The sequence below is a fragment of the Podarcis liolepis genome (assembly GCF_965112155.1).
Source record: "Podarcis liolepis genome assembly, chromosome: 11".
Lineage (NCBI taxonomy): Eukaryota > Metazoa > Chordata > Lepidosauria > Squamata > Lacertidae > Podarcis > Podarcis liolepis.
This window is the reverse complement of record NC_139565.1, coordinates 3727146-3753638: the sequence shown is the minus strand read 5'-3', so window position 1 is coordinate 3753638 and position 26493 is coordinate 3727146. Positions and strand designations below refer to the sequence as shown.

The window sequence follows — 26493 nt, the reverse complement described above, 5'->3', positions numbered from 1 at the left end:
GGACGCTCCCTTGCCCCCACCCCTGTTTGGGAAAAGTGCTGGGTCTTCCTCCTCCCTGAGCTGGTGGGGGCAGCATTGGAGGGGGGAATAGGGACATTCCAATATCAAATCAGAAGCCGGGGTGGCTTTCCTAATTCCAGGGCTGTCCTTAGATAATCGGGACACTAGGAGGGTATTCAGTACTTTCATCTCTGATAGTCAGTTGTTTAGCGTCCTGAACACTTTTCAGGTTTGCCTGCTCAGATAAGGATTACAAATATGTTAAACATACTCTCACAAGAGATCTAGAACTGGATGCAGCTTTCCAACAAATACGTACCAGATGGCAATTTCAGATTTCCTACTCTGTAAGGGAAAATAAACCATAATGCAATGCATGAGGCAGCCCTTAGTACAGTAGTTAAGTGCAGGAAATTAACTTCAGGTGGTTTTTTTATATTTTATTTTTTTACAGTTTGGACCATTACTTTAAAAAATAGCACTGAAAACGTCCTGCATCAAGATTTCACAATGTGCATTATTGATTGATTCCACCTTAAGAGCTTCTGGCTCTCTTTAAAATGCAGTTTATTGACCTAAGGGCCTTAATGGCTCCAGTGAGCTGTTCTGGCCAGGGTTGTGCATTCTTATTGTGTTGGCTTTGCCAACAGGATAAATCTGCAAAGCCGGTAAGAGCCTGGATACATGAACTATTAGTAAGATAGTGGAGAAACTTCTATCCTCATATTTGCTGTCTATTTATTTAATATAGGTTATGCTCTGCAGTACAGTTAGAGGTTTGGAAAGAGTAGGATTGACCTCTCCTGCCTTTCAGGAACCCACAGGGTTTCCCTAACTGTAAACAAGTAAAGTTGGGATTAAGAATGTAAGAGTATCTAAATGTTCTGGCATTTAACAGCAGTAGATCATTTCTACAATGGCAACTTACCAATGAATATGCTCCTACTGCTGTAAGGGTTTCCACTTGACCTGTAATAGTTAGGTCTTATTTAACTTCTAGAAGATCCAGTAGTTTATTATTATTATTATTATTATTATTATTATTATTATTATTATTATTATTATTTATTAGTTTATTGCCCTCCCCCTCCCACGTGATTGCTCAAAAGAGAAGCGGCAGATAGTTTTGTGTCCTCCGTCCTGTGTCAAAACTGTTGGGTCAAATTGAACGCCAAATTCATAGGCAACATTCTTATTCTTATGATTTATCGTTATGATTTATTAAATTTGTATAACACACTCAGGGTGGTTCACAACATAAAATTACATTATAAAAAACGCAACATACATAATAAAACAAAAACAAATGAATAAAATCCCCTCCCAGGACACATTTTAAAAGGAATTGGATGTTAATCAGCCAAAGGCCTGGCTGAAAGGGAACATTTTCTGCTGGCGCTTAAAGTGTATGATGAAGACACCCCCCCAAACCACCCTGGGAGCAGCATTCCACAAATGGGGAGCCACTGCAGAAAAGGCCCATTCTCAGGTTTCCACCCTCCAGGCTTCTCATAGAGGAGGCACATGGAGAAGGGCCTCAGAGGATGATCTCAGGGTCTGGGTAGGTTTATATGGAGAGAGGTGGTCCTTGAGGTATTGCTGTTTAAGGCTTTATAGGTCAAAACCAGCACTTTGAATTGGGCCCAGAAGCTAAATGGCAGCCAGTGCAGTTGGGTCAGGATCAGTGTAACATGCTCAAACTTTCTTGCTTAGTGAGCATCCCAGCTGCCAAATTCTGCACCAGCTGAAATTTCCAAACCATCTTTAGAGACATCACTACATATAACACATTGCACAAATCTAACCTTGAGGTTACCAGAGCATAGACAACTGTAGATAGGCTATCCCTGTCCAGATAGGGGCATAGATGGGCCACCAACCGAAGCTGATGGAAGGCACTCCAGGCCACTGAGGATCCAGGAGTAACCCCAAGCTACATACCCATTTCTTCAGAGGAAGTGTAACCCCATCAAGAGCAGGCAACCTCCCTGCCATCTGGTCTAGGGAACCACCCACTAATAGTGCCTCAGTCTTATCTGGATTGAGCTTCAGTTCGTTGGCTCTTATCTAGTCCATTCCTGGGGCAAGACAGTGGTTCAGCATATCCACTGCCATGCCTGCAGATGTAAAGGAGAAGTTGAGCTGTGTATCATTAGCATATTGCTGACAACATGCTCCAAACCTCCAGATAACCCCACTCAGCAGTTTCATGTAGATGTTAGACAGCATAAGGGATAAAACCCGCACCCAAGGCTTCATGGGGCCAAAGAACATCCCCCAAGCATCACCCTCTGGAAAGGTCCATCCAGGTAGAACTGGAAGCACTGCAAAGTGGTGCCACCCACCCCTAACTTGGACATCCACTCCTGAAAGCAGCCAAGAGGTCAGGGAGAATTAACAGGGAAACATTTCCCTGTCTCTCTCCCGACAGATGTCATCATACAGGGCAACCAAAGCAGTTTCTGCGCCAAAACAGGGCCTAAACCCTAACTGAAATGGATCTAGAAAACCAGTTTCCTCAGGGGTGCCTTGCCCAAGAAGGGGAGATTAGCAACTGGCTGGTAATTGCTTAGATTTTCTGAATCCAGCGATTCTTTTTACTCTTTTGGTTAGAAGTTCAGTGGAAATTAAATGTGTTATTTTCCTCTCTGTTTTGCTTCCATGTTGAGAACTATGTATTGGCTGACTCTACTCAGCTATTTCTAACAAGGTGAAAAGATCAGCAAAACTAACCTGTACTCTTTATTTTTGTTCAGTGATGACTTTTGGTATTTGTGAAGCTAAATGAGGCTCCTCCCAAGCTCTGGAAAGGAGTCTAATCCCACTTTAAAGCTTCCTAATCTGTGGTCCAGCATCATATTTTGGGGGAGCGAATTCCAGAAGGAAATGATTAGTTAGTGACAATATATAGTACTTATTTTTGTCTCTCTTGAATCTACTGATAAGCTAGTAGCTACTTTGTTCTACTATTGTCAGACAAATCTTTCTGTCTCCTTCCTCTGTGTCATTCATAATATTGTAAACTTCTGTCTTGTCTCCTCTTGGGTCACTTTTTTTCTATGTGAACATGTAGTTCTTTACCATTATTTCCCCTGGAATGATTGAAACTATTACCAAATGAACAATGGAAAAGTGTACACCCTAAGCAGTAATGCCGTTTTTTGTGTCAGTTTACATAGTAGGCTGCTTGTGTTGATATTCCCAGGCTGTACTCTGGAATATTAAGAGTACACTAGGAAAAAATACTCTGCAACAGAGGGACTAGGGTTGTCCCAGGCAATTGTTTTCTGACAAATTCTTATGTGAATTTCCAAACTTTGAGATTAATGAGGATGTCATTAGCAAGTGAATCAGAGGCACTTGATAACGCATTTAAGGTCACCTGACTGCCACTTTTTACAGGAAGTACCATCTTAGAGAGGTGCCCTTGAGGTTCACAATGAATACACATCTGTAATTAATGTTACAAGTGACTGGATGTCACCTTTACTTTACACTTGCAACTGAAGGATCATTTATCTTGAAACAGAAAAGACCCTTACTTTCAGAACAAACAATTTCGACATGATAGTCTCAAATATCTCATAAGCTGGCTGACTGGCAGAGTGCTTTTGAAAGACATCACATTGTCACGCTTGTTTTGTGACATTCATGGGGCATTTCTAAGTGCTTTATGCCCAGGATGTCTTCTTGTTCAACAAACACACAAGACGTAACGTCTTGTGTGTTTGTCGAATGTATTTCACGTAAAGTAAGGTTTGATGTTGTTTTGCATGATGTCTTCTCAACAGCTATTAGCTATGAGAACTACGTAAATGGAAAACACTGAGATGCTAGATTTGCAGTTGCTGGAGAGAAAACACATTGGCTATCTCTTGCTTAAATGCAGGGGTGGAAAACCTCCCATTGTGTGCTTTAACCCATCGGCCCCATGGACAATGGGCAGGAATGATGATCCAGAACGGGAGGAGTTATAGTCCAAAAACATCTGGAAGACTTTCAGATTTGTGGGAGATTTTGCAGTCAACCCTAACAATGAATGATTGTTAAGGACCACAGAGCTGTAAATTTCTAGAGAAGGTTCAAAGGTTCAACACTCTCTCACCTTTGGGGAGGAAGTGTTGTTTCCTGTCTCCCCCCCTCTCTCTCTTTGAACCATGTAACTGAACAGATATCTGAGGCTCAGATATCTCAAACTCAGACCACATGGCTGAGCCTAACCTCTGTATTTTGTAACCAAGAATCCCTTACCTATTTTGTTCCTGCTGTAGGACCTGCTGTTTTAAAAATTCTGCTGGGGGTTATTTTGGCTAAAGTCAAGCCTCTTGTTTTTTAATTCAAGCAGCCAGTCATTTTTCTTTTACAGTTTCCCCAGCAGATGGGACTTCAGGATTATCTGGTATTTCTCAGTTATTTCCCAACAAGATGGTGGAGAGCTGAGGTGTAAGTTTCAGTTAAAGTTGCATTAGAGGTCATTCTTACCCTCCCACACCCACCGACCGTGTTTGGTAGGTTTTTGGCCTAAAGGGAGAAAAGAGGACCTTTTCTCACAAAATAATTAATTTTCATTCATTCTGACTCTTAGTGGCCATGTTTGCTCATAATATTCTCCTGGCATTTTAAGTGGTATAGCTCATTAGTGTTGTGCACATCTGAAAGTTTTTCTTAACAGCATTAGAGTTATCCAGTCTTTTATGTCTAGATCAATTCTGTTGTTTAGAAGACACTGCATTTACTGGAATTAGTATGTATATATCTTCCACCCAACATATGAGAGGTACTACTTTTGCTGCTTCTATTTGGATAATGGACATCACAAACATTTCCTCATTTAGCTTGGCTTGTTAAATGTAAGAAGGCCTTTTTGGAAGTTAAATTTTCCTGGAAATTCTGTATAAAGTACCTTCGCTTCCCCCGTCAATATTGCTTCAACTGTAAAAGGCCACTGGACAACTTCAGTTAATAGACAAGAACAGGGGTCAGCAACCTTTTTCAGCCGTGGGTCGGTCCACTGTCCCTCAGACTATGTGGTGAGCCGGACTATATTTTTTTTTGGGGGGGGGGAATGAATGAATTCCTATGCCCCACAAATAACCCAGAGATGCATTTTAAATAAAAGCATACATACTACTCATGTAAAAACACACTGATTCCTGGAGCGTCTGCGGGCCGGATTTAGAAGGCGACTGGGCTGCATCTGGCCCACGGGCCTTAGGTTGCCTACCCCTGGACTAGAACAATGGTTTTCAAACACTGTGCTGTTGCACCCTGGGGTGCCTTGAATGATGGCCAGGGGTGTCGTGGGCAACACTGGACTCTGTCCCTCTTTCTTTCCTTCCCCCCCTCTGATGCCCTCTCTCGTGTCTCTGCCTCCCAAAGGCTTGCACAGCTCTTTGTTGCAGCGGGCCTGGCTACAGGCTCTGCAGGCGAATGAATGGTGCCTCTGGGACTGGCCAGGGGGTGCTGGTTGTCAGGAGCTGAGGCAGCCTCGGAGTAAGCAAGCAAGTGGGTGAGGGAGCCCAGCCAGCCAGCCAGTAAACCAGCCCTTGCTGTGGGAATGGATGGACCTATTGCAGCGATGGCCAAACTTGGCCCTCCAGCTGTTTTGGGACTACAACTCCCATCATCCCTAGCTAACAGGACCAGTGGTCAGGGATGATGGGAATTGTAGTCCCAAAACAGTTGGAGGGCCACGTTTGGCCATCACTGGCCTAGTGGGAGTCCGGGCAGGCAGGCGCCACACTGGCCTTTCTTGTGCCTGCTGTGTGCAGTGCCTGTGTGGGAGCTGAGTGCCCGGTGCCAAAAGGGAGCCTTTCCACCCTGCAGGCCCAGCAGTGCCTGCTGTCTCCACTGCAGCCTCCCAAGGTGAGTAAGGTGCTGGCCTCACATTCACCTTTGGCCAGTTTCCATTCGGCTGCTAAGGCTGGAGGCTCCTCAATGTGGAGTGGGGAGGTTGGCTCACAAGGGGAGAGGAGCCTGAGGGAACACTCCACAAGGAAAAGGGATGAGGGGCTGCCAGCTCTGCAGGCAAGGGTTGACATAACTGGGCTTCTGAGGCTCGAGGGCATTTTCCCACCCCAGAAAGGATGTAGTTGGTCAAAGAAGCCAAGAAGGGCTCAAGAAGGCTGAAAACCTCTGGACTAGAATAATACTTAGGAACACAGGAAACTGTGTTATAAGGAGTCAGAGCATTGGTCCCTCTCGCTCAGCATAGTCTATGCTGACTGACTGTGGCTCTCCAGGATTTCAGTCAGGGTTGTTTCCTAGCCCCACCTTGAGATGCTAGTGATTGAAGATGTCATGGAGAGTTAGAGATTTGGTAAAACATCACCTATTGAATTACCCTCCTTCCATCCATCCTTCCATCCATCTATCATCTATCTATCTATCTATCTGTCTGTCTGTCTATCTATCTATCTATCTATCTATCTATCTATCTATCTACAGCTTGATTGTTTAAATAATAATAAACCTATTATTATTATCAATAATATTCTGCCCATCTGGCTGGGTTTCCCCAGCCACTCTAGGCAGCTTATCTAGAGCAGCATATAAAAACACAGTTAAATGTCAAACATTAGAAACAGGGCTGCTTTCAGATGTCTTCTAAAATTTATTTAGTAGTTTATTTGCTTGCCATCTGATGGGAGGGTGTTCCACAGGGAGGGTGCCACTGCTGAGAAGGCTCCCTGCCTGGTTCCCTGTAACTTCACTTCTCACAGTGAGGGAACTGCCAGAAGGCAACTGGAGGAGGACCTCAGTGTCTGGGCTGGACAATGTGGATGGAGATGCTTCTTCAGATATACTGAAGCAGTTTCCATTTTGCACATCACACAAAAACCCAGAGAGCAAGTTTGTAACGCATCTTAAGAGCACTTGACTACTTTCCACCAGAGTGTAGTAGGTAGGTTAAATGAATGCATTAGTTACTTAGTCACTGCTAGCATTCCCCACTATGGTTTCTAGTTTCCTAGAAGCAGAAGGAACTTCAGTTGACCTTGGCTAGTGACATGGGTGGCGCTGTGGTCTAAATCACTAAGCCTCTTTGGCTTGCTGATCGGAACATTGGCAGTTCAAATTTGCATGATGGGGTGAGCAGATGGACAGTTGCTCTGTCCCAGCTCCTGCCAACCTAGCAGTTTGAAAGCGCACCCGTGCAAATAGATAAATAGGTATCACTGCAGTGGGAAGGTAAATGGCGTCACAATCCTCCATGCACCAGAAGTGGTTTAATACTGCTGGCCACATGATCTGGAAAGCTGTCTGTGGACAAATGTCAGCTCCCTTGGCCTGAAAAACGAGATGAGTGCTGCACTCCATAGTCACCTTTGACTGGACTTAACCATCCAGGGCTCCTTTACCTTTTACTTTATCTAGTGAGAAAGGTCCAGCACCTGCTTCTGGAGGGAATGGAAAGGAGATAGCAGGAATATAGAAAAGTGTCCTCAAAATGTGTGCCATGGACACACAAGGGGCACAAGCCACCCTACCACAGAGTTGTCAGAAGTCCCTTGGAGCAGCATAAACTTATTTTAAAATCAAAACATCTCATAATTTGTCTGGAGCAGGAGTGGACAGAGCTCAGAAGCTGAGGGGCATCCCCCAACAGAGTTTACAGACGTCCTTTTCAAATATCTAAAACCGCCTTCTGGCGGTTCCCTCACTGTGAGAAGTGAAATTGCAGGGAGCCAGGCAGAGGGCCTTCTCGGTGGTGGTGCCTGTCCTGTGGAACGCACTCTCATCAGATGTCAAGGAAACAATCAACTATCTGACTTTTAGAAGACATCTGAAGGCAGCCCTGTTTAGGGAAGTTTTTAATGTTTGATTGTATTTTTAATATTTTGTTGGAAGCTGCCCAGAGTGGCTGGGAAAATCCAGTCAAATGGAGGGGGTAAATTATTATTATCATTATTATTAGGCTGTCCCATGGAAGGTGGAACAAGCTTGTTAACCCAAACCAATGGCTTCAAGTTACAAGAAAGGAGATTTCAACTAAAAATCAGGAAGAACTTTCTGACAGTAAGAGGTGTTCAACAGTGGAATAGACTCCTATGAAAAGTTGTGGACTCTCCTTCCTTAGAGGTTTTTAAGTAGAGGTCGGATGGCCATATGTCATGGATGATGATGATGCCTCCATGTGAGAGTGCCACTTTCTTATGGACTGAGAAGTGTAGAGTAGGAGAGGACTCTGGGGATTATCTAGTCCAACCCCCTGCAATGCAGGGAGGGCGCTATAGAAATTCACTAAATTAAGACTGAGAAGTGCTGTAGCTCCTCTGTGGTTGAGCATCTGGTTTGCAAGCAGCTTCAATCCCTGGCCTCTCCAGATAGGGCTGGGAGAAACGCCTCTCTGAAATCCTGGTGAGCTGCTGCCAGACAGTGTAGACAACAATAGCAACAAGCTGATTGCCAGGTATTTGGGAAGTTCTGTGCCAAGTGCAGAGCCCTGTGCCCAGTCTTGCAAAGCCCCTTGCACAGCACTTCCCAAGTGCCTGCTATGGGTGCTTCGGAATCTCTTCACTAGGGACTTCGCAAATTACTGTGGAATAATTAAAAAAACTGCTCTGGTTTTAAAAGGATCATATTTTCTTTCCTTCTCAAGGAAGCAATTTACTGTATATTTAAAGTGTTTCTCCCAGTGCTTTGAGTAGAGACTACTTTCTCTGCAGAGGAGAAAATGTTCTTCCAGTTCAGTGCTATCCAGCTGAACAACTGGACATTTTGTACCAGCTGAAGTTTCTGGACCATTTTCAAGGGATTGAAATTGATTTGAATTGAAATTTATTGCATTGCAATAAACTAAGCAAAAGTTTATTAGAGTGTGAGTAACTGAGTCGTGGCTATCCTGGTCCAGGGATCCTCATAGCTGACAAACCTACTGTGGGTGGGCTGAGATACTGTTTACCACTTACTGTATCCTTCCAGTGACTGCTGCATGCCAATTCCTTGGGGAGGGATGCAACCTCATGGACAGGACATCTCCCTAATTCTGGACTTGAAAACCACCCACCTACAGCACCTCATTCTATCAAGATTCAGCTACAGTGTATTAGCCCAAATCTAGCCCATTCCTGCCTCTTAAGCACTGGTGCTGATTCAGATGTAAAAGAGAGTGAGAGTGAGAGCTAATTGATTGACCTTATTCAAGACAATGACAAATCCCTTACATTTTAACCTAGCAGTCTCATACACAATATTGCTCAGGAATTCTAAGAAACCAAAGAAATTAGTGAAATTCTGAAGCCAGTGGTTAAATTCAGTGTGGTGTTGAAAGATTTTGGCCACCCTCCTGATGCAAAATAGCATTCAATTGTATACAAACATAGATGAAAACCTGTTCCTTGATCTCAGAATTGCTGATTCTTAAATGGTGTCCAAATACATAAAGAACAGACAAACAACTTTCAAAATATCTAGTGTCAAGTTCCTTTGGGTGTCTAATGCTTAGAAACATTCCCCATCTTATTCAATTCTAAGTTTGCTGCTGGAAAACCAAAGCGTAGCAGGAGAGGAAGGATACATGGTGCTTTAGCTAAAAGAGGCTACTCTAGGCCAGTCGAAGCAACCTAGTTGGTCACATGCCAGCTTCAGCCCACAGAACCGTGAGCTGAGAACCATTGTTCTAGATTGCAGCTGTAGATTGATTTTAAATGAGGTTTAATTAAACTGGCAATTAATTGTCCCATAATATAGTATTATCAGTTCACGTATCAATGTACTGAGCAAGCAGTGCAGTGACAAGATAAGTTGCTCTGTCTTGGTCCATATGTCTATGTTCCAAGTTTTCCATAGTTTTAATTGGTTCCCTGTAGACTACCATTTACAAGCATATGGTATGGAAAGTGCTGACTGCATTTGTTATCATATATTTTAATACATTGGTGGCATAGATCACTTAGCTTTTCACTGTGATTATGCACTTGGAGGAGACTGCGGTGCACTTTAGAAAATGACAGCATCCTGCAGCATGCCAAACACTTTCGACAAAATGCACCCCAGTCCTTTTTCCAGTATCGAAAAGAAAAGTGGAGCAGTTGGATTCCTAAGAGCTTTGACATATTTCAGCTTTGCTGAAACATATTTCACCTGCTCAGAAACATTTGGGACGCATGCCCAGCATTGGTGGCAACTGTAGCAGAGCCCTGTAAACAACTTGGGAAATGTGCAGTTCCATTGCCACAGGCTTCCACATCAGTACCAACCGCATAACAGCATGGAGAGAATAGTGGGAAAGAGTGGAAGAATTAGCAACAAACCTCCAGAATTAGCATTCCCATTTGGGGGGATTGTCCCATTTGTGGACCTCTTGAATCCTACATGTTGGCCTATGGAATTATTAATAAAGTACAGACAGCACTGGAGAAGTCCCAATGAAAGTTCATTGGCCCACTGCATGTGGGTTCAGATTTAACCCCATCTTTACTTGATTTTATACTTTTTCTTGACCAGCTACTAGTCCAGGGATGGATAACTTCTGTGTCTCCAGATGTTGTTGAACTACAGCTCCCATCAACCGCAGCCATTGGCTGTGAAAATGCACATGCCATAGATATTTGGAGAGGCTCACGATGTATATTGTTTATATGCTAATGTTTGAAGTTTCTGAACCAAGAGGAGGGAGTTGACATGCTTGGTTTTAAAGTAAAATGCAGATATAGTGTGCATGGCATAGAAAGGAGTGATAGAATATGGCTACCTGGAAACAAATGCTACAGGAAGGATAGAGAAGGGTGTATTGGCGGTGATATTTCTCTGTATGCAAAAGACAGCACAGTAAAAGAATCGGAATGCCAAAAGGGTCAGAGCCTTTCACAGAATCAGGAATGGCTTGTCCGGCAGAATGGACCTATATCAGTAGTCTCCTGGCATACCATCCAACTTTTGGCTTATTTGTATGAGGGAGGCTGGCTAGGTTGTCGGGTCAGGTCAGCCATATTGATGTGTATGCTGTTGGAGGGGGATAGATCATTGTCCTGTTGCGTTGCATATGTAATAAGGGGAACCACACTGGGGTGAAGGCATCCTCCGTAGCATGTCCCTGTGCTAGTTTGAGGTTGTTGGTTAACTTTTCTAGTAGGGCTACTAGAAATGGTACCAGTTGTCTATGTTCAGTCCTGATAGGTCCTTCCAGTGTCTAGTTATGATATTTCTAGCTGCTGAAAGTAAGTAACTTATAAGTTTCTTGTAGTATCCATGTGTGTTGTTGTCCTTGAAGATATTTAATAGGGTGAGCTCAGGAGTTGCTTCTATTACCTGTTTTGTTATTTTGGAAATTTCCTGCAGCACTGAAATCCAGAAGGATTGGACTTTGGGGCATTACCACCACATGGGGAGGTATGTGCCTATTGCTGTGCAGCCTCTCCAGCATTTAGATGAAGTTTTTGGGTGTATCTCTGCTAGCTTTTGTGCTGTTAGGTACCATCTATATATAAGTTTTAGGGTGAGTTCTCTTCTTTTGACTGAGATGGATTTGAATTGGGTATGGTTTAATTCATGTCCTGTGTTCTGCTTCCATTGGTTTTTAATGGTGGTAAGGGGGTCTGTAGCGTCTTGGAGTAGTATTTTATATATTGTAGAGACCACCCCTTTGCTGTGTCCCTCTGTTGTTAGGAGGATTTTCTCAAATCTAGTCAGTGGCCTGCTGGCTGCTGTTTTTGTTGCTGGGTTATTTAGGAAGGCTTGTAGTTGGTGGCGGGTTAGCCAGGGTATTGGAGTGTCCCCTAGTTTATCTTGTATTTCCTGTATTGTTATGGGCTTGCCATTTTTGTATAAGTTGGTTAAACAATATAGGCCTTTGGTTTGCCAGGTTTTTATTTCAATGCTTTGGGATGCTTGGTGAAATTGTGGGTGATGGGTCAGGGGAATTAGTGGAGATGTAAAGGTAAAGGGACCCCTGACTGTTAGGTCCAGTCACGGACGACTCTGGGGTTGTGGTGCTCATCTCACTTTACTGGCTGATGGAGCCTGCGTACAGCTTCCAGGTCATGTGGCCAGCATGACTAAGCCGCTTCTGGCGAACCAGAGCAGTGCATGGAAACACCGTTTACCTTCCCGCCATAGCAGTACCTATTTATCTACTTGCACTTTGACGTGCTTTCAAACTGCTAGGTGGGCAGGAGCAGGGACCGAGCAACGGGAGCTCACCCTGTCGCGGGGATTTGAACTGGCAACCTTCTGATTGGCAAGCCCTAGGCTCTGTGGTTTAGACCACAGCGCCACCCACGTCCCGTAGTGGAGATATGGGTGGGGCCAACTTCCCTACTTTTTACTTCCATGCTTTAACCTATTTAGTGTTGTGGTGATTTTTCTTGGTTTCCTTTGGCGAAATGGGTACGCTGTCGTGGAGGTATTTCCAGCTTTATCTATCTCCATGTGCACCCATTGTTTCGCTTCGTCTTCCAGGATGTATGGGATTATGTGGCACACTTGCTTGGCGATGTAGTATAGTTCTATGTTTGGAATTCCCCATCCTCCTTCTGAGGAGGGAAGGTGCCAAAATTTGGGACTAGCTCGTGGCTTTTTATGTGAGAAGATAAATGAATGTTGTTTTTTCTGCCACTCGCAGAGTTGGAGGGGGGGGGCGGATCCAAACTGGGAGAGTTTGAAATAGATAAGTTAGCTTTGGGACTAGCTCTGGCCAAGCATATTTTAAAATGTATATCTTTCCATATAAATCTTTTCAATGTGTGTGTGTGTGTGTGTGTGTGTGTATAAATAATTTTATTGTTTTTCATAGCAACAAACCCACACACCCCTAAACAAACTAAACATGAGCATAAGTGATAACATAAACAAATCTCCCTCCATACAATATTGCCAGCTACTGGGTGAGTATTCATGCCTTTATATTATTTGTTCCTCTATTTAGTTTTTCTACTGGATCATTCTATGTTATTCTACAGGCCTGCAGGCCTGGCCCTTGGACCGTGGGTACCCATCAGGCACACACACCCCTGCGCAAAGAATTGTGGGTGCCCAGTTCCTTCATAGGAAATGTTGAGCAGGTTGGAGCACTCAGCCCCCCCCCCCCCGTGCCTGTGTTATTCTATCAATCAGGGTTTTACGGAAGCTAGAGCCAACTTTCATACATTTTTAACCATAGGTCTAGATTTCGCCATGTTTGAGCAAGGGATAGTCTTGCCTCAGCAAGCAAAAATATCAGTCTTCTCATCTTGTCAGAACTACAGGGGAGCCCTGTTGAGAGGTCCGCCCATTTATAAAGTTAAATCTGTCCTGGGATACAACAACAACAACAACAACAACAACAACAACATTTATTTATTTATTTATTTATACATACATACATACATACATACATACCCCGCCCATCTGGGCGGCTTTCAACAAAGATTAAAATACATTAAATACAGTAGGGCCTTTTCAGTTGTGGCACCCACTTTATGGAGGTCATTGTCTAAGGCAGTGTTTCCCAACCTTTTTTGGGCAAAGGCACACTTGTTTCATGAAAAAAATCTCGAGGCACACCACCATTAGAAAATGTTTTAAAAATTAACTCTTTGCCTATATTGACTATATATAAAGTAACTCTCTTTAATAGGAATCAAATAAACACAAAGAAAGTATTTTATAATTACTTTATTATGAAATGGTAAGTAAACAGAAATATGAAAAATTATAAAATACTTGATTCAGTGCGCAACCTGGGCCTGTTTGGCTGAACACAAAGCTGATATTCTGGCTGGAATCGAAGAAAGACAAACACGTAGCTCTTCGTCAACAGCTCTCAGTCTCTCTCTGTATTTAGTTTTTATAGCAATCATGCTTGAAAAGCTCAACTCACAGAGATATGTAGTGGAAAATGGGAGCAATGTCAAAATAGCTTTGTTTGCCAGAAGGGGGAACTCCTTGGCAGTTTCCAACCAAAAACTGTCCAAAGGTAGATCAGCAAATCTTAGCTTGAAACCACGATTTTGTCTCAGTTCAGTTAGTTCCTCCTGCTCCTGTAAAGTCATGTCCTTTCCACCAACTGATGCTGAGCTATAAGGGTCCCTAACCCAGTCAAGGCATTCAGTGGAGACTGAAGAGAAATAAAATGACAACTTCCCCTCGAGAGTTTTTAAATGTTTAGCTATTATCTCACACAGTGCAGCAGTGTGAACACCTTGCCATTGCTTGGTGAGTGTGAACATTTCAAGATTGCCACTTTCCACGTGTTGATGCCAGAGTTGCAGCTTTGCACGGAATCCATTTATTTTATCTGTACTTGTAAGCAGGTTTTCATTTCGGCCTTGCATTCGTGTGTTCAGTTCATTCAGATGATGAAATATATCTGCCAGGTATGCCAGCCTTGCACACCACTCATCACTTGCAAGCAGTTTTGCGTAATCTGTCCTCTCATTTGTCAGAAACACTTTAAGTTCCTCCCGCAGCTCATACACACGAACCAAGACCTTGCCACGCGACAACCACCGGACCTCCGTATGAAACAGCAAGGTTTTATGCTTCGCTCCCATCTCCTCACACAAAGCTGCAAATATGCGACTTTTCACGGGTCGTGACTTTACAAAGTTTACCATGCGCACAACATCATCCAACACATGAACTAGGTCTGCTGGTAAAGTCTTGGCTACGAGGGTCTCACGGTGCAAAAAACAATGCGTAACAATAACATTTGGATTTCTTTCCTTCACTCTGCTTACAAAGCCTTTGGTGTGCCCGACCATGGCTGCAGCTCCATCGGTGCAGACACTTATGCAGTTTTCCCACTTAAGTCCTCCTTGTTCAAGGTATTCTGATGTGACCCGAAAAATTTCTTCTCCTGTTGCTTTTTCTGGCAATGCCTTGCAGAAAAAGAAGTTTTCTCTAATTGCATCACCATCAACAAAACGCACATTGGCCAAGAGTTGAGCATGTCCACTGATATCAGTAGACTCGTCCAGTTGTAATGCAAATTTCTCACTGCTATGGATCTTTTCCAAAACCACACTTTCAATGTCTGCAGACATGTCATCAATACGTCTGGAAATTGTGTTGTTTGAGAGAGGGACCTTGGCTATTTCCTTAGCTGCTTCAGGTCCGAGCATCTCCTCTACAATAGCTTTGCAGGCGGGAAGTATTAATGTCTCTGCCACAGTGTGCGACTTTTTTGTCTTGGCTATAAGTTCAGCAACGTGATAGCTAGCTTTAAGAGCTCTTTCATTTACCTTTGAGGTTTGTCTCAGGAGAGTTGCCTGTTTCTCCGTGTTTTCACGCAGGCGAACAAAATAGTCCACATTCTTGTTTTTAAGCGAAGGGTGTTTCGTTTGGAGATGGCGTTTAAGTTTGCTTGGGACCATAGCACTGTTAGCTAGCTTTTCACCACACACCACGCACAGTGGAGTTGGTTGGTTTGCATCTCCGGTGAAAGTAAATCCAAATGAAATATAGCTTTCGCTATATTGCCTTGTGACAGAGAATTTGCTTGAGCTAACCATCTTTGCTTTCTTTTCATGCCCACTCGTACTTGGCCTCTCATCTGGCTCCAAATTTTGTTCAGAGTCCAGTTCTTTTCTTTTCAAAAACTTTTCCATCACTCCAGTATCCGGCCTCTCTGCAGTGCCGACTCCCGCTGAGTCCTGGTCTATGTGCTCGGGCGGGAAGGAAGTCGGAAGATGATGTCCTACTGTGATAGGTCAAGGCTTGAGTCCGGACCAATCACAGCCAGGCAAAAACATGCATACTGTGTGAGCTCAATTCAGCGGCTCATTTCTGCAAAGGAAAAAAAATGGGCTTAGATGGGGTGGGAGAGGCGGGGTGGTCGTTATACAGAACAGTTCTTACTGCCTGTATTACGGGCACGAATTATACATGGGAATGGCGGGAAGAGTGATGGCAGCACACGCAATAGCGGAAGCCACGAGGTCCCCGAGGCACTGCCGCGGAACAGCGGTTGAAAAACACTGGATTAGAGAGGGCAAGAGCAAGGCAATTTCCATTGAGCTTCATGGCTAAGCAAGGAATTGAACTTCCAACATGGATGTCTTCCCCAGTTTACAGAAAACCTAAAAAGGTTGAAAAACACTAACAGCGGTTGAAAAAGACTGTAATAAGGCCACTGTCACTTAATGGCTGTATACGCTGTTAAGTTTGTGAGAAACAGTTTTTGCTATCAAGCCTGCTTGGACATACCTAAACCATCTTTCCCAAATAAATTTTATTTATACCCCGCCCTCCCCAGCCAAGACTGGGCTCAGGGCGGCTAACAACAAATTAAAAAACAAGTCGACTGAAATATAATAAATAATAAAAAATAAGTCGATTGCAATAGAAACAATAATAAAAAACAAGTTGATTGAAATATAACTTAAAAACAAGATTAAAATACAACATTTAGACATCAAAATGCAAGCAGAATAAATTCCTCAGCCCCGATGCATTGGCACCTCGTGCCGTTTGAGTTGCAGAATTTATTCAGCACACAGAAAATGGCCTTTTGGGGGGTGAATGTGGATGAAGCAGGAAGAGAACTTAAAAAAAAAGGCATGCATGAAATCTAGCCCCAAACACACACACGCACACTTTCCCCAAAGTGGTTGATGACGCAGGATATTTCCACATGCTTCTAAAATGCACATTAAATAAAATGAGAGAGAGGAGTGCACGCACTCACCTGCCAGCCTCGGAGCTGTTGAATGCAGCTACATGAAGCAGTCTGTGTCCTTCCAGGCGCCAACTCAGACCTGCCGTGCTGTTCCGTTCCCCCGGCGTCGCTGCCTTCATCCAGCCGGATGCCTCTCCTGCCCAAGGGACGTGTCAGCAGCCACCCGGCGTGGGGTAGAGGCAGGACAGCCCCACTTCCTGCTGCCCTCAAGGCTTTGGGGTGAGAAACACCGAGGGGCAGGAGAGTGGAGGTTCCCTTAATTAGAAAAAGCAGGGAGGCAGGCTGCTTGATGCCTGCTGAAGGGAATCCCGAAGGCGCGATCGCGCACGCGCAGGCCCAGTAGCGAGCGGCGATGTGGTAGCAGCGGCGGCACACGAAGTCCCCCAGGCAGCGGAGCAGCTCGCCCGTCGAAGCCTGCACGATCACCCGCCGCGGGGAGCCGGGGGTGGCGGCGCGGTTGCCGGGCAGCGGCGGGGGTGGCGGTGGCTGCTTGCCGCCCTCCTGGGCGGAGGCGGGCACGGTGGGCACCGGCACGGCCAAGGGCCCCTGCCTGGTGCCGTCGGACGTGGGAGCTCGCTCGCTCGCCGCCCCACGTGTGCTTGCCGAGCAGGCGCAGGCCCAGTAGCGGCACCTCGTAGCGGCAATAGCGAGCGGCGATGGGGCTAGCCGGAGAAGAGAGGGCGAGCCCCCTCTGCTCCGGCCCTAAAAAGGGTAAGCCACGCCCCCTCCAGCCAGCCGATTGGCTGGCCAGGAGGCGTGGCCGGATGGGATTCCCCTGCTCTCGCGGGGGCTGGGATGGGATTCCCCCTCACGTGGGGGCGGATGGGATTCCCCGCTCACTAGCGAGCGGATGCGCAGGCCCGGTAGCGAGCGGCGATGGTGGGAGCTCGCTCGCTCGCAGCCCCGCGTGTGCTCGCTGCCGCCGCCCCGCCTCTCACCGCCCGACTTGGCCGCCTCCACGCGGAACACAAGGCAAAGTTCCACGGCACACTACTGTGCCGCGGAACAGCGGTTGGGAAACGCTGGTCTAAGGAGACATGCATGCCAAAGTATCAGTCTGAAGAAGACTTTTAGAGAATAGGATTTAATGTGTTTCTGGTTTTAATATCCTTTTTAAGTTAAGCATGTATTGGATATGAAAGGTGGCTTTATTAATGAGGAATTTTAAAAAAACATTGGTAGGCTGTTAGCATTACTACTGGTGTTTGCTGTGGTAGGCTGAATGTCACCTTGGTTTGTAGAAAGAAATACGTATGGCAGAAGCCTTTTAAAAAGACACACAAGCTGATCTTACATCTTCATTTGGTTATAAAATCAGTATTAATTCTGATATTTTAGTGGAACTTGCCAGCGTTTAGTCTGCTGTGTGTGACAGTGTATAATTACAAATCAATTACTATTGAATTGTTAGCGTACATCATCCTGGCTAATAGCTTGCAAAACAATGTACAAGTCCTTTAGTCGTTATCTGAAAATACTTGGTCATGGAGAAATGCAAGTTTTATTATGAGCCATAAATCCAGATCAGCTGCCAAGGTTGCATCTCATTCCTAGTCCTCACTAACTTGGGAGTTTGTGTGTGTTTATTGATCAGGGAATTTGTGGCTGAAGATGGATTCCTCCAGGCAGAATCAGTTCCTTAGGAAGTTTTCTCTGAACTTGAAGAGAAAATTTCAAGTTTGACCTTGCAATATCTTCTAATAGCTAATTGAATGTCTGCAGGCTAAATATATACATGTGTGGGAAGACGAAAGAAAGCTGAATTACAACCATTATTATCTCAAAGAAGGAAATAGTTCTGATTATACTGGAGAGCAAGAGCAAAATATGTTTTCACCAACAGAACCATTATAGTTCAGTTGACATACAAGGGAGAAGAACTATTTTTCAGAATGTCTGCTGCATCAGAGAAATAAAATATATACATCTGAAATAGTGTAAACTGCAACGCTTTAGCAGAAATTGGTGGAATTAATTAGAAATATAAAAAGTGAAGGATCATATTACTAAAGGAAGCAACAGGGGCGTTTCCATACAACTACTCCAGGAGCATGATTTATGCATTGTTTTTGCTAAGAGGTAACAATCTTGGTAAGAGGAAGGCAGGCAGGGCAATAGGAAATTTTCATTGCTTGTTACCCACCCAGAATAATCAATGCTGGGGAAAAAGGATGGTGCCTTGATAGACTTGATAACTCTCTCAGCTTCTGAAGAGACAGTTGGCAAGGAAGAGGAAGAAGGACATACAGTGGTGCCTCGCAAGACAAAAAGAATCCGTTCCGCGAGTCTCTTCGTCTTGCGGTTTTTTCGTCTTGCGAAGCAAGCCCATTAGCGGCTTAGCGGATTAGCGCTATTAGAGGCTTAGCGGGCTTAGCGGATCAGCTAATAAGTGTCTTAGCGGATCATCTGATAAGCGGCTTAGCGGATCAGCTGTTAAGCGGCTTAGCGGATCAGCTGTTAAGCGGCTTAGCGGCTTAGGATCAGCTGATAAGCGGCTTAGCGGCTTCGGAAAAAGGGGGGAGGGGGGAAAACCTGCAGGAACTCGCAAGACATTTTCGTCTTGCGAAGCAAGCCCATAGGAAATTCGTTTTGCGAAGCACCTCCAAAACGGAAAACCCTTTCGTCTAGCGGGTTTTCCGTCTTGCGAGGCATTCGTCTTGCGGGGCACCACTGTACTATAAAATACTATACCATACTTGGCTGTACTATAAAAACTTGTTCTGATTACATGTGTTTTGCAAAATTATAAAATACATACAACAGCTGTGTCTATCCAGAAAGACAGTAGAGCAGACATTTCAGATTTTTGATTTTTTTTTAAAAAAACCAACATATTTATTGGGAGACATATCATATTTCTGTGTAATCCTATTTCATTTCACAAAAGTTATGGATGCCCTTTGAATTGCTAGCATGAAAACAACAGCACTGAGGCCTTTTGTGGAAGCTGCTGAAAGTAATTTTATTCTGGCCACACAGTAGTTACGATTTTTCAATGCTTCTTTTAGGTGACTTGGCTAATCATGTAAACCTGATTATTAGGCAGCTGCAGTTGGTTGTGTGAAGAGTCCTAATGCTGAACAGAAACAACAGTGAGTCCTGTGGGACCTTAATGACTAAGGTACCTTGAGGGCCACCCTAGCTGGTAGAGCCTCTGCTCTGTGTGCAGAAAGTCCCAGGTTCAATGCTCAGCATCTACAAGTAGAGCTGTTTCCAGTCAGTGTGAACCTTACTGAGCCAGATAGACTAATGATCCATTACATTATTATAAGGCAGAATCTCATAGTCCTGAAACAACAGCTGCTAGATGCTTCACCCTCTATCTTTGGGAAAGGTTGTAGCTCAGAGCACCTGCTCTGCATGGAGAAAATCCCAGGCTCAGTCTCTGGCCCCCCTGAGTAGGGCTCAGAATGTGCCTGTCTGAAATCCTGGACAGCAGGTGCCAGTCAGTGTAGACAATTATGAGCCAAATGGGTGACACAATACAAGACAGTTTCATTAGTTCCTTGGCTGGCTTTGCTGCAGCAAACCAGCATAACCACCCACTGGAAAGCAGTGAATAGATCAGTGCTGCAACCTTCCATGGAGTCCTGCCATGCTGAATTGATTTTCAGTAAGCTTCCTGTGGAGGCTATAATGATAGAAGAAAAGGCACTTCCTTGGACTTCCGGGTTGGCGCCTCCAGGCAATGGCGGAGTTCCTCCGATCGGGAGGAATTTGCTCCGTGGAAATTAGGGTCTGACCGCCACGGCGAAGGCAGAGACCCACTGAAATCACAGGCGGGAGAAGTCTGTGAACTTGGGATTTGGCTGGCACCCTTTGCGCCTCCCCTACTCGCGGGGAAACCCTGATTTGGGGATCCGGAGCGAAGTGGGGTGAGTGGCGCGGTGCTTCAAATTGACTGCTTCTTTCACGGAGTGAAGCCGCATTGCTGTTGCCAGAGAGCGCTGACTTTTTCCTGTGGACAATTGGATTTTAAACAACTACCCGTGAGTAGAACGGAAAATTAGATCTTTAAATTCATTAATTTGGCATCGAAACGGGAAGGTTTTAAACAGGAAGTCCGCCTTCCTTTTTTGTAAATAGATTGAAGCAAAGAAGTTGCAAGTTAAAGCCTTGGAAAGTTTATTTTTGTAAAGGATTAAATCTCCATCGGTTAAAACTATTAAACCCCCCTTGGAAGCAGGAGAAGAGGGGGGAAATTTTGGACCTAGTGAGCCTGCAGGAGAGAGTGAAAAACCAAATTACCACTGCTCCGAACCTGGAAACGGGCTGCCAGAAAGAGTGATGTTTTTTGACAGCTAGCTAAATAAGAGAAATATATTGTTTCCATTGCCCTCATCTGCGTTTAAAAAGCAGGCAAAGTAACTGAAAACTGAAACTAACTTTATAGGTTAAATTGTGTTTGAAAGGATTGATACAAGTGGAGATTGTTTCCCTCTAGAGGGAGCTTTTGAAATTGTTACAAGAGTGGAGCTGGGGTTTTTCCAGCTGCAAGATAAGAACTCTGTGAAAAGGCACTTCCTCAGCTGTGCAGGTGCTTGATTCTCTTCCTTCCATGATTTAATTCACTTGGCCATATTGGGAATAATGGTTAAACTATGGGAGTTTCCCCATAACTCCTTTAGCATTTATTTCTGGTTCACTAAGTCTAATGATGAATACAAATAATAGGAGTATTTTCCATGACATCGTACCTGTATTTCGAACTTGTTCTTTTTCACTTTTTTTTTTTTACCACTAATACACTAATACACATTCAACCATGATTTGTTACTAGTTTTCTCTAAAGATTGTGTTATTATATTTGGCAGCTGCCCAAATGTCAAAGATTTCTTATTCATTTTAACATCTTGATTTTCATATGATTTCACTAATTTTAGAAATTCATAGTCAATACAGGTATCTGATTCTGAAGTCTTAAGGATAGCAGAAGGCACACCTGAAACTATGGTGTGAGGTGCAGTGAGCAGAGGCCTGGCATTCTTCGTCTCCTTTAAAGCTTTTTTAAATATGCAGGGACACTTTAGGCTTCTTTTCTCTAGGCTGATCACAGTCAGTTCCTTCAACATCTCCTGATATGTTTTGCATCATTAATCAGTCTACTTAATGCTTTCTTATGAATCTTTTTTTATTTTTTATTTTGCTTAAAGGCATGTCTGTGCTGTCCTGCTATTTTTCATTTTGGTTTGTCCTCCTAGCTTCCACTGTGGACTCAGGTTATTTAAAACAAGTATTGGATATGAGCACAGAAAGTTGTGGCTTTACTGCACACACCAGTAGTTTTGTTGTGAGGTGCAAAAGTGTTTGTGTGTACATGTATGCATATCTGTGGGAAGGAACTCTGTGGGGTAGGGAAGTATTCTGGGTTATGCAAGGTCAGAAATACTCCTGTCCTCACTCACCCAAACTTCCAATTATTTTGTGTGCAAAATAATTTAAATGAATAAGTGAAGAAAAAAGCTTTGACAATTAAGAATGAGAAGTCTGGGATCAGATCAACTTTGCAAAATATTTAGTTATTTTGAAAGATATCTTATGTCTCTATTCCCTTTCCCCCTACTATTTAAAAACTATCTTCTGTTCCAGAGTCGAAATAAACATTTGGATAAAGTACATGTAGTACTTGGAAATAAAACCTGTGATTTGGATTCACTTATTTCAGCTTTAACATATGCCTACTATCTTGAAAAGGTAAAGTATTTTCTACTGATATTACACTATATTTTAAAATAATTATAAGCCCATTGTAACATGTTGATCTTTTTCACCTAAGTATAAAACTGGATGAGATCAATAATAAAATATTCTGATTTTATGATTGGGGAACTAATGCTGGATCACTGCTTTATTGCCTGCATTTTTTCCCTTATAGATTCATCACAGCCATCCAAAAGCCATCTCAGTTATGTAATTTTCCCTGAGTCAAGGATGTCTATCTCTGTCCACACTTGTATGCATTGTCCTTAATTCCCCATAGACTGACTGCCCTCTCCCCGTCATCTGCCTTGCACTATTATCATCACAATTCCTCAACCGTCCCTCATAAGGCTTGGTTTCCAGACCCATTATCATCTTGGTCGCCCTCTTCTGCACACACTCCAGCTTGTCAATATCCTTGAATTGTGGTGTCCAGAACTGGACATAGTACTCCAGGTATGGTCTTGGTCTGCCCAAGGCAGAGTAGAGTGCCCACTAGGGCTCCTCCTCTCCAGGGTCTTTCCCACACAGTCCCAGGCTGCCTCTGCACACAACCCCTCTCTGCTCTGCCCGTTTTATTTCTCTGCAAGTTCTGGAAGACCAGTGAGGAGAGGAGCTGGTCGCAGCAGGAGGGGGAGACTCCCTGGATTCTTCGGCAGCCTGTCTCCACTCTGCATCTTGGCCACCCTCCCCTCCAGCCTCCGCTGCAGTCTCAGAGTCAGAGTCTCTCAGAGTCTGCAGAGTCGCTGCAGTCTCTCTGCCACAGCCTCTTCCTGTTCACTAAACCCTGCCACCTCTTCTGCTGCTGGCACCTCCTCCCCCAGTCTGCTCTTTCTCCTTCTGACCACTCATTGTCACCCCACCAGCAATCCCCTGGCTTGGAGCCTTCTTCCCCTGGAGGTGCCCTAGGGGCTTCTCTGGCTGCTGCCTCCCAACACTCCTCTGCATCCAGCAAATCCATGATACTCTGATCCACTCTGATCGAGCAAGAATTTCCTCATCTTGCCCAGTAGCTTGAAGTTTAGATACGTGGGCCTCAGGTTGCTGGACCTTCTCTTCCAGCAAAGCAACTTGCACTTGCTGCTGGTGTAGTTTCACATGTTTTCAGGCAGGAAGGCAAATACGGCACAGGTGTTGCAAGTCAGTTCGGTAGTTCCCTCACCATTCATGTCTCTTGTACACCCTGATGTATACCTCACCCCCCCCCCACTTGTGAAAGAAGAAAGTAATGTATGAAATTGCAGTGATGGAAAGTTTTAAGTTCAAGCCTGTCCATTATGAAAAATTATTCACAGTTTTTGAGTGCTTTCTAATTCACAGGGATTCTCTGCTTACAGGTCAGTCCACCTAACATTCTGTGCTTGCCTGTACTGAACATACCAAGAAGAGAATTCTGCTACTGCACAGAAACGAGGTTTATTTTGGAGGAACTGAATCTCCCAGAGTCTCTCCATATCTTCTGTGATGAAATCAATTTGTATCAGCTGAACAACGAAGGGAAATTGTCTCTTACGCTTGTGAACAGCAGTGCACTGACAAGGTATCATGCTCCATATCTGATTACTAGCAAACGTGAACTTGGCAAAGATTTACCCTTGGTAAATCTTGAAAATCCCAAGTGTGAGACTTGCCTTTGTTCTCATCAGAGTGCAAGCTGTTGTCATGATGAATACGCAATGAAACAGTTAAGACAACAAAACTCCTTAACTTTTCTGTACCTATTTACACAGTTCATGTGATTACAAAGATCACATGTTGGAGATCACACACTCAAGTCATAGATGCATGAATGTTCTATCTTTTTATCTCTCTCTCTGCTTATATCTCTTTCTTGCCCAGCAACACATAGATATGCGCTGAGTGGTACAAGAATGCCCAGTTTTGAGGGGTGCTGTGAACCCTTCCCTTGTTTGATCTGTGAATAGAGCACAGAATTTCTGGATGGGGTTGCTCAGAAGGGCCCTGTGTTTCGTGCACCCATACAAAGCTGTTATAATGACAAAGTGCTCATGAATGGCATCATCAAGAACACATTAAAGGCTGAGTGCTTTTCAACTACTGTGTCCCATCAGCATATGGATTTCCACTTGGCAGAGGGACTTTCCCCTCTCTCCTCCCCCCATGTGAGCCCCACACCCTCTTCAGATCTGCTCCAGGGGGTGGGCGAAGGCCTAGAACAGATTAAGGGTGTGTGTGGGATAATGTTCTATTGCACAAGAAGAAATCCTTGCACTGACAGAATGAGAGACTTAGTGCTATGTTGGATTTCACCCTAAGGCAGTGTTTCCCAACCTTTTTTGGGCAAAGGCACATTTGTTTCATGAAAAAAATCTCGAGGCACACCACCATGCCAGATGGGGAAAGGTCACTTTTTACTTATGTAAAAAAAAATAAAAAAATAGTAACAGCATAGAAGGTAATGGTTAGGCTAGCATCCCTCTTCCAAATATGCTAGGTTTTTATTTGCAGGGACTGTTCTACATGGGAAAGCATTCAGCACTGTCATTCTCCCATCTGCCATCTGAATTGGTACTATTCTGGGTCAACTTACTCTGCTGCATGTGTAGATGAAAATGGCACCAAGTGTGGGGGAGGGGGCAGAACAGGTTTCAGATACAGGATATTAAGCATACACGTACTTCAGATTGAACTGGTTGCTTGCTTTGCAAGTTTTCATTTCCCAAATGACTGCCTTGGCAAGCGCAATACCTACCAGGCTCAACGCCGGTCTCGCGCTGCCGCTTCCCGCGCTCTCAAGGACCCGGGAGGAGGAAGGCGTGAAGGGAATCCCGAAGGCGCGAAAACCTCGCGCATGCGCAGGCCTTCCGCCTGCGACAGCCCAGTAGGCCGGCCGAAGCGAGCGGCGATGGGATGTGGGAGGGAGCTCGCTCGCCGCCCCGCGTGTGCCTATGTGGGGCACGTTACAGCCCCGTGACGTCAGCGCCACGCAGGCAGCCAGGCAGGCAGACGGCGAGAGCCCCGCGCTGGGCGGCCTCTCCTCGCCGCCGCCGCCCCGCCTCTCGCCGCCCGACTCGCCCGCCTCCCTCCCACGGCACACCAGGCAACGTCTCGCGGCACACTAGTGTGCCGCGGAACACCGGTTGGGAAACACTGCCCTAAGGGCCAAATGAGGTGTGATGTGAAATGCAGTTGTGCAGCTAAAGTGCAAACTTTAAAAAAATGGAAATAGCATCAGCTGAGGGCACAGCTGATAATTATTCAGATGACAGCAGAATTTGAGCATTTCTTCCTGTTCTGTGGTCCTCAGCTCTTCCTCTGGAGATGATATTTGTTTCAGGTTGGGTGGGAGAATTGAGCCCCCTCCCCCCACCAATTGATGTCAGTTGGATTATTTTTACACAAAAACTTGTTGCTTTTTAAAAGACGAATAAAAGATTTAAGAATTAAGATTTAAGTTTTAAACCTTAAGGTTTTTTGTTTTTGGGTTTTTTTTAATAAGATAATATGATATCAGATTAAGGTAATGTTATGACAGAATATTATGAATTATGGAAAGGATTTGCTGTTATTGTTATAAAACAGGATACAGGAAAAGGGAGGAGGAGGAGGTCAAGGAAAGAAGGTATTGAAAGTAGAGTATACAAAAATGATGGTTTCTTTTTTATTCTTTATTTTTATCTATTTCTTTTTTTTGTATAAAATCTTTTTTTAAAAAGGCGAAAGATTTATACGATCTGAGGTGAAACCACTGGTCGGTGCCAGCGCTTAATGGCGGTCCTAGCCCCGAGCTCCGGGGAAGGACTGCTTCGCAAGTTCGGGTCTTACCTGCTACGGCAAGCGGGGGACCCCTAAAATCCCAGGCGCTGAAGCCTGAGAACAAGGAGACTCGGTGGGCACCTTTGCGCCCCCCGGTACCGTGAAAGCGACACCGGGAGCGAGCGCGGTGCTGAGAGTCGCTACCCAGCCTGCGAAGTGAAGCCGCGTCGCCATTAGCGGAGAGCGCCGATTCCTTCCTGAAAAGAAAATTCGGACTGAATTCCCGTGAGTAAGACTTGAAAAATAACGGGGACCCTCTAAACTTTAAAATTTGAACTAAAAACGGGGGAGATCTAAACAAAGGAAGTCTGCCTCCCCCCGACTGCATGAAAGTGAAAGCAACGGAGCTCTAAACTTGCATCCGTTTAAACCAGCTCTTTAATCAGCTAAACCGGACATTTGGACCTTTGATCTCC

At 44.6% G+C, this 26493-nt stretch overlaps 2 protein-coding genes across 12 annotated transcripts in view; one reads left to right on the top strand and one right to left on the bottom strand.

Moving 5' to 3' along the window:
• Positions 1 to 26493, top strand: part of PRUNE2 (prune homolog 2 with BCH domain) — a 145726-nt gene that overhangs the window by 10593 nt on the left and 108640 nt on the right. For 9 of the 10 annotated variants that reach the window (XR_014516916.1, XR_014516917.1, XM_083464720.1 and 6 more), the window contains exons 2-3: positions 22190 to 22294; positions 23638 to 23840. Coding sequence is in view for 7 of the 10 variants with exons in the window: in XM_083464720.1 (XP_083320846.1) it covers positions 22190 to 22294; positions 23638 to 23840 (308 nt within the window). In the remaining 3 variants the exon portion in view is untranslated. Of the gene's footprint in view, positions 1 to 19552; positions 19693 to 22189; positions 22295 to 23637; positions 23841 to 26493 lie in introns of those variants that run through there. The other variant, XM_083464719.1, reaches the window with a different exon arrangement.
• On the bottom strand, positions 13582 to 25322 carry LOC310688428 (zinc finger BED domain-containing protein 5-like). 2 transcript variants are annotated; one of them, XM_083464910.1, is made up of 2 exons: positions 25014 to 25322; positions 13582 to 15708 (listed from the first exon to the last, which is right to left on the bottom strand). In XM_083464910.1, exon 2 carries the CDS (start codon positions 15528 to 15530, stop codon positions 13650 to 13652), a length of 1881 nt encoding a protein of 626 aa, XP_083321036.1. In that variant the 5' UTR covers positions 15531 to 15708; positions 25014 to 25322; the 3' UTR covers positions 13582 to 13649. The 2 variants fall into 2 exon arrangements, with proteins under 2 accessions (XP_083321036.1, XP_083321035.1); XM_083464909.1 differs by lacking the exon at positions 25014 to 25322 and adding an exon at positions 16610 to 16767.